Raw genomic sequence first — 8290 nt, 5'->3', positions numbered from 1 at the left:
TATATATATACACACACACATACATACATACACATATACACATACATACATACATACATACGTATATATACACACAACAAAAATTGTGGGGAAAATTAGGCCCAAATGTCAAAAAAAAAAAAGGGTTCATTGCCAATTATCAAATGATAAGCAATGTATTATTGATTAGAAATAGTTGTGGTTATAACAATCATAATTCACAAGTTATCTGTGATTTTACTTTAAAGGAAAAGCGAAAACTTGTAATATACATGAGACAATTCTTAAATACTTAAAAGGACTAAGGTTATAGGAGTCATCATTTGAAAAATAATACATCAATACTGTTTTTATTTCAGCTGATTCATGAATAGGCATTATCTGGTATATAAAAAATGAACTAGCCCTGGCCGGTGTGGCTCAGTGGTTGAGCATTGACCTATGAACCAGGAGGTCACAGTTTAATTCCCAGTCAGGGCACATGCCCAGGTTGTGGGCTTGATCCCCAGTAGGGGGCATGCAGGAGGCAGCTGATCAATGATTCTCATCATTGATGTTTCCATCTCTATCTCCCTCTCCCTTTCTTTCTGAAATCAATAAAAAAATATATATTTTTTAAAAAGAGCAGCATCTTTGAGATTATACATTCAATATAATCAGGTTCATATTACTCATTGTATGATAATAATGAACCTAGGTATAGATAATATTATCTAACTAGAGGCCCAGTGCACAAAAATTCATGCACTGGGTGGGGAGGGGTGGTTCCTCAGCCTGGCCTGTGCCCTCTTGCAGTCTGGGCCCCCTCAGGGGAGGTCCACCTGCTGGCTTAGGCCTGCTCCCTGGGAGATTGGGCCTAAGCTGGCAGTCAGACATCCTTAGCACTGCTGAGGAGGCGGGAGAGGCTCCCACCACTGCCGCTGCACTCACAGCCATCAGCCCAGCTTGTGGCTGAGTGGAGCTCCCCCTGTGGGAGCACACTGACCACCAGGGGGCAGCTCCTGCATTGAGTGTCTGCCCCTTGGTGGTCAGTGCACATCATAGCAACCAGTCATTCTGCTGTTAGGGTCAATTTGCATATTAGCCTTTTATTATATAGGATACATTTTCCTTCAGGAAATCTTAAGGATTCATTTTTTCACTCAACGATGCATAACCATTTGAAAGTTTTTTAGGAGTGACATTGCTAAATTTTGGTAATAGAAGGGAATAACTCTAACAAGGCACAGAGATAGATAATAATATTTTCTTGTGACAAATATTATGGTTGACATAAGACTGTGATACTTAGTCTCATTATAAAATTGATTGATATTAGATAGGATTGTATATAAATTCACAATTTGTATTAATATAATTATAAAAAGTCAAATAGGAAAATTCTAAAAGTAAACGTTGTTAAAGACAAGAAAAAATAAATATAATTCACTAGAAATTTTTGGATTCTGTGAATTAGTTCATATATCTCCACCTTTCCTTCTGATCTTTCATTATGGTATAATGTATAACAGGTTCATAGAATGTCTTAGGAGACACCACACTAGATGCAAGGTTAGAGAGAGAAAACAGTTTATTTTTTCCTGTTGCTTATTGTCTGGTGGGGGTAACCGATAAAGAAAAAAGCATTTGCAGTTTAGGATAAGTGCAATGCCAGAATTATATTCAAAAGGCTCTGAGAGAAGGGTCTTAAGAAAGGAAAGATGGGAAAGGTAATGAGACCTTTAGGAGATAAGAGCATTTTTGTGGCTCTTGAACAATGGGTAGATTAGCTAGGCTAGTCTAAGAAAGATAAAGGGCATTTCATACATAGGTTATAGCAATCCTATAAGTATGGAGGTAAGAAACACCCTTTGCATTTGAGGAGATGTAACGTCATTCCGTATGGCCTCATATTTCTGCTTTGGGAGGTACACTACAAGAGACTGAACACTGCATGGAACCCTGTCAGACCTGAAAGAGAACTAATTAAGAAGCTGTTGCAATAATTTGGTTGAGAGATGACTAAGGGAATGTCAATAGGGACAGAGAGGAAGTGAGCACATGTGACTGAAAAGAGTACATGGTCTCTGTGTTGCTGCTTTTGAAACTGAATTGCATTCTCACAATAAAACATCTGCTGTGAGCCCGAAAGTACTGCTAGGAAAGAGAAGACACTAGAGTTTAATATGTAAATACAGGTGGCACCCCAATAGTTTAAGTGTATTTAAGTTTCTAGTCACTAACAAGTAGAGCTCTCCTTGGTTTCTGTATTCACACTGTTGGTTTTGACTCAGAGTCAGGAGAGGCATAGAAAAGAATGAGAAAAAAATAAATAAAACTGAGACGGGAAGAAGGGAGAAATGTTATCCTGAGTATAATACCTGGTTATTGTGGTTGCTGGGAGTTGTTTTTATGAAGTACATGATTACTACAGTAAAACTTCACAAAATCATGCTGATATTTTTGCAAAACACAGACTTACAATAACAACATTTTCTCATTTAGGTTTCACATAAGTTTACAGATGATTAAAAATTATTAAATTGCCTGTCAATTTCAGAAAAAATAAAGCACTATAAATACAACATTTTTCTTACCAGAATGGAGTGCATTCCCATGTAAATTCTACTTAGGCAAACTAGAGAACACCAGCAGGGAATAAGAATCAGTCCATAGATAAGAGGATACTAAAGGGGGAAAAAGCAAAATGAAATAAATTAGGCTAAATGTAAACAAGCACTTAAAAAAACAATCACTACACTATAAGTTCCATGAAAACAAGAACTGTGTGTTTTCATTCCCCAATGTATTCCAGCACTAACCCTTAAAATGACACACAGCAGACACTCAAAAAATATTTTTGCATGAAATGAACAAGTGATGAAACTTATGTTTCCTTACTCTTCACTGTGGGAACTGACTCATTTTTGCTTTTATAGTGAAGATTCAATCACCAGCATGCTACAGAAGAAGAAAAACAGGTAGGGGACATACTTTTAATATGGCTACAAATAAAAGCGCCTCTGGAATAGTACCTGAATCTGGCCCATGTAAGGGTCTTCACTTCCCTGGGGACGAAGACTAAGCATTATCTCCCTCTCACTTCCATTAGTAACTGCTATCTGCAATTTCTATTGACATTTCCCCGTTTTGTATTCAATATACAACACCTTGTAATATGTTTTCCTCTTCTGCCCCACTACTAAAATTTCAAGTGGTAACTTTATTGAGAAAAATTTTGGTGGGCTACTGGGAGCAGTAGGCTATAAAAAGGAACAAACAAAATGTAGACAAGTCTTGGTATCAATGGCACCGGTATATGAGTTGGCTTTGACTCTCCTGGCATTAGAGGGGAGAAAGCAAGAGTAGATAGGGGTAAGTTTCTAATTCTCTAGAATTTGAAGCCAAGGTGGTTCAATAAGAAGTGGTGTTTAAAAAAAGCAAGTTAAGTAGGGTTGTAAGAAGAATGGTAAAGATTTAGTACATAGTTCTTTGCATTTGACAAAACCCACCACTTTCTTTATACAGCATCATACTCTGCTGGTTCCCTTTTAACCATCTATTTCCTTTTGTTTGTTTCTCACACAAGAGCACATCTTCTTCTTGTTCCTTAAACATTAGTATAAGTACTAGTAAGAATTCAGGCCCTAACCGGTTTGGCTCAATGGATAGAGCGTCAGCCTGCGGACTCAAGGGTGCCAGGTTCGATTCCGGTCAAGGGCATGTACCTTGGTTGCGGGCACATCCCCAGTGGGAAGTGTGCAGGAGGCAGCTGATCGATGCGTCTCCCTCATTGATGTTTCTAACTCTCTATCCCTCTCCTTTCCTCTGTGAGAAATCAATAAAATAAAAAAATAAAAAATAAAAAAGAATTCAACCCTTGCCCCGACTGGTTTGGCTCAGTGGATAGAGCGTCGGCCTGCGGACTGAAAGGTCCCAGGTTCAATTCTGGTCAAGGGCATGTACCTTGGTTGCGGGCACATCCCCAGTGGGAAGTGTGCAGGAGGCAGCTGATGGATGTTTCTCTCTCATTGATGTTTCTAACTCTCTATCCCTCTCCCCTCCTCTCTGTAAAAAAAAAATCTATAGATTGTATTTTTTTAAAAAGAATTCAGCCCTTACTCGTTATTTGCAGCTTCACCTTTTATTTTTTAACTTCTACTTAGCATGCTGAAGACCTATCCATTTCCCTGGGTTTAAAAACCAGACAGCCACCTCCTGCACATACTCTACCTTGAGATTTCCATGGAGCTAAACCCACAATACCTCAAGCCAAAATCATCATCCTGCCAGCCAAACTTGTTCCTACTTTCATATTCGCTATTTCATTTGGAAACACTTAATACACATTATAATCTAAATGATAAACATGAATTATCTTTTATTCCTTCCTTATCCCTTCACTGTAACCAATAACCATGTCTTGCTGACTTTACCTTCTAAATATTTCTTGATTCTGTCATCTCTTCTCCATCCTACTTACACTGCTCTTGTTTAGATCCTCATAGTTTCTTTTCCAAGCTCTATTTTTCCAGCCATTTTCCCATATGCATGAAGAACGTGGTTAATGGGCAAAAAGAATGTAACCACATAATGAGATAAGTGCTATAATAGGAATATACCAAAAGCTCAGAGGGAGTCTATGGAATGGGCATTTAACTTGGTTTAAAGATGTTAACAAAGACTCCCAGATTAAATAAGATTCAAGTTATCCTGAAAGATAAGTAGGATTTAGTCTTTAGAGAAAAGGAGTGAATACAGAGCAAAAAAGGTGGAGGGCATTACAAACATCAGGAACACCATGAGCAAAGGCTGTGTACAAGGTATTGTAAGTAGTGTCTAGCAGAATACGCTTACATTCTTGCTGGAGAGAGGCACTACATAGTAAACATAAAATATGTACTATATAAATATATAAGTAATATATGAAAATATAAATTTTACAAGTGTGGTAAGTACTATGGAGAAATAAGAGAACAGGTATTGAAGAAACATTAAACATTCATCAAATATTCCTTGTGTTCCTCCTACATTTACAGATTTACCTGCAGCTAGATTGGGGACCAAGTAATTAGTTTTGGCCAGTGAACTGGGAAAATGTGACTTATGCCACTTTCAATCAGTCTATGAACTTTATTCCCTACAGATGTGACCTTGGAAGCCACATGCATCACAACAAGGAATGAGGAGATGCATCGCAAGATGGGAAAACTTCCATCAGCCCGTGTTCTTGAAGTTCTAAGTAGAATAAAGCTAACCCATAATGAATATGTAGCAAAAATGAGAAGAGCTAAGATTGGGGGGTTAAGTCACCTCAGAGCATAATCAAGCCTATCATAATTAAAATGGTAATAGAACAAGGATCAGATATTTGGGAGTATGTATGGGGCAGGTTAAAGTAGGAAATAAAAGACTACTATGTGTGGCTCAGTGGTTGAGCATAGACCTATGAACCAGGAGGTTCAATTCCCTGTCAGGACACATGCCCGGATTGCAGGCTCAATCCTCAATGGGGCATGCAGAAGGCAGCCTATCAATGATTCTCTCTCATTATTGATGTTTCCCTCTCTCTCCCTCCCTCTTCCTCTCCCTTCCTCTCTGAAGTCAATAATAATAATAATAAAAAGCAAAGACAGTAAATGCAGGCTTTACTGAGAAGCTGAGACTTGAGGCAAGACTAGTTGGAGGAGAGAGAATTAGCTAAGCAGATACCCAAGGGAAGAACATATACCAGGCAAGGGGATCAAATAGAACAAAATACTTAATGAGGAAATATGACTGGCAAAGGCTAGTGTGGCTGGAACAGAGAAAGCAAGTAGAAGTAAGAGCGTAGGTAATGGGGCCAGCGCAAACAGAGGCCAAGAGGCCACTGTAAGAAATTTGACTGTTGGATAGAGTGTCGGCCTGCGGACTGAAGGGTCCCAGGTTCGATTCTGGTCAAGGGCATGTGCCTTGGTTGCGGGCACATCCCCAGTGGGGGGTGTGCAGGAGGCAGCTGATCAGTGTTTCTCTCTCATCGGTGTTTCTAACTCTCTATCCCTCTCCCTTCCTCTCTGTAAAAAAATCAATAAAATATATTTTTTTTAAAAAGAAATTTGACTGTTATTGTGAATTAAATGGGGAGCTATTGCAGACTTTTGAGCAGAGCATTGTCATGATGGCTGCTATGTTGAGATTAGACAATAAGAGGTCAAGGGGGGAAACGGAGACCAGTTAGAAGGCTGTTGGTATAATCTAGGTGAGAGATAACCATGGCCTCTGTCTTTATATCAGGCACTAAGGCCTGTTTAATTTTTTTGTTAATTAAAAAAACAACTGTTGCCCTAGCTGGTTTGGCTCAGTGGATAGAGTGTCAGCCTGCGGACTGAAGGGTCCGAGGTTAGATTCCGGTCAAGGACACATGCCCGGGTTGAGGGCTCAATCCCTAGTAGGGGGTGTGCAAGAGGCAGCTGATCAATGATTCTCTCTCATTGATGTTTCTATCTCTCTCTCCTTCTCTGTTCCTCTCTCAGAAATCAATAAAAATATATTTAAGAAAATAAAAAATAAAAATTGTTCAATGAAATAAACATAAGCCTGCAGCACTAAGGAAATCAGTCTTAGAGTATCATATTCATAACTTGGGATTACCAATGATACCATAGTATTCAGTTCCTGACCTCAAACCTGGACTGTGTTAACGTTAAGTTGTAGTAGTGTCTCTGGAATCCACCATAATAAACTGCAATCTGAAAATCCTTTTGAATAAACTTAGGACAAGGAATTTCCAATGCCTGTTTTAGAATAATCCTTATGAGTTACAGATTCTGTAGCTTGAAGCTTTTAAAACTAATATACACTTTCTAAAACAAAGCTTTATAGAAATATAAAAACCACTTTATACAACAGCACATTATGAACCATATTTTCTATGCAAAAACAAAACAAACCAAAAAACTTAATCAAAGTCATGTTTTCCCTCACGATACTTTCCACACTAGTAGGCTAATGTAGAATAATATATGAGTTCAAATAGGTAAGACAAAAAGTGACCTGCATACAGTCATTTAATTAACATATTAATGATAAAAATATAAAGATGGCTTGGTTGGTTAGAACATCGTCCATATACCAAAAGGTTGCAGGTTTGACTCTTGGTCTGGGCCTTTACTAGAGACAACCAACTGATAGATGTTTCTCTCTCACATAAATGCTTTTCTCTCTCTAAAAAAAATCGTAAAAAAACCAGACAAACAAAAACATATCACCCTGGCAGGTTCGCTCAATGGTTAGTGTCCCATGGACCAAAGGTTCTTGGGTTCAATTCCACAAACCAGGTCCAGGTGCATGTGGGAGGCAATCAATGGATGTGTCTCTCTCACGGGTGGTGTTTCTGTTTCTTTCTTTTTCTCTTTCTCTTCCTTTCTCCTCTCTCTCTCTCTCTCTCTTTTTCTCTCTCTCTCCCTCCCACCCTCCCTCCCTTCCACTCTCTAAAAAAAATTAATGGGAAAAATATCCTTGGGTGAGGATTCACACACACACACACACACACACACACACACACACACACACACACACATCCTCAGGTGAAGATTTTAAAAAAATGTGAACTGAAACATTTTCAATTCAATCTATTGTTTTGACCTATTCATATCTGATGTCATTTTAGTTACTGTTTCTCTTTTGAACTCAAATCACAAAATATCAGTTTAACAATAGAATTCATTACATAAGTATTAATTATAATCATAAATATACTTATATTACAAACTATAATAAGGAAAGTACTAATTGTTACCATACTAGTTAATATAGCCTTATGTTAACAAAATAGGATCCATTTCTCAATTCCTATTATAGGGGAGGGATTTGTGAGGAGAGAAAGAGAAAGGCTATGTGTTATAGTTTATGTCATTTTAGAGCTGCAGGAAGTCCACAGTTTCCCAGATAGTTAATTATGATGAAGAAATGCCTGATTGCCTCTGCAGAACCGAGCGTAGAAACAAAAGAAACAGTAAATCCAGTCTTCCACTCTCACTTTCTTTTTTTTAAAAATATATTTTTATTATTGATTTCAGAGAGGAAGGGGGAGGAAGAGAGAGATACCTCAATGATTGGCTTCCTCCTGCACACCCGCTACTGGGGATCAAGCCCGCAACTCAGGCATGTGCCCTGACCAGGAATCAAACTGTGACCTCCTGGTTCATAGGTCAATGCTCAGCCACTGAGCCACGCTGGCCGGGCCACTCTCACTTTCTACTTCTATTCCTACCTAATTCAACTCTTTCTTTCTTTTTCTTTCTTTCTTTCTTTCTTTCTTTCTTTCTTTCTTTCTTTCTTTCTTTCTTTCTCT

General features: G+C 38.4%; 2 protein-coding genes across 3 annotated transcripts in view; both read right to left on the bottom strand.

Annotated features, from left to right (window-relative positions):
* The window catches only part of SGPP1 (sphingosine-1-phosphate phosphatase 1), a gene marked incomplete at its 5' end in the record, with an annotated part of 36107 nt that overhangs the window by 12721 nt on the left and 15096 nt on the right, over window positions 1–8290 (bottom strand). Inside the window, one exon of the mRNA XM_005874066.2 lies at window positions 2556–2645. Coding sequence (XP_005874128.1) covers window positions 2556–2645 — 90 coding nt within the window. The remainder of the gene's footprint in view (window positions 1–2555; window positions 2646–8290) is intronic.
* WDR89 (WD repeat domain 89) overlaps window positions 1–8290 on the bottom strand; it is a 93489-nt gene that overhangs the window by 70364 nt on the left and 14835 nt on the right. The window contains exon 1 of one of the 2 annotated variants that reach the window (XM_014545926.1): window positions 2556–2638. The exons of the other annotated variant lie outside the window; for it this stretch is intronic. The gene's annotated coding sequence lies outside the window, so the exon portion shown is untranslated. Of the gene's footprint in view, window positions 1–2555; window positions 2639–8290 lie in introns of those variants that run through there. 2 annotated transcript variants of the gene reach the window in all.

Source organism: Myotis brandtii, unplaced genomic scaffold, assembly GCF_000412655.1.
Source record: "Myotis brandtii unplaced genomic scaffold, ASM41265v1 scaffold423, whole genome shotgun sequence".
Lineage (NCBI taxonomy): Eukaryota > Metazoa > Chordata > Mammalia > Chiroptera > Vespertilionidae > Myotis > Myotis brandtii.
The sequence above is the reverse complement of the archived record's forward strand: the minus strand, read 5'-3'. Positions and strand labels throughout refer to the sequence as shown.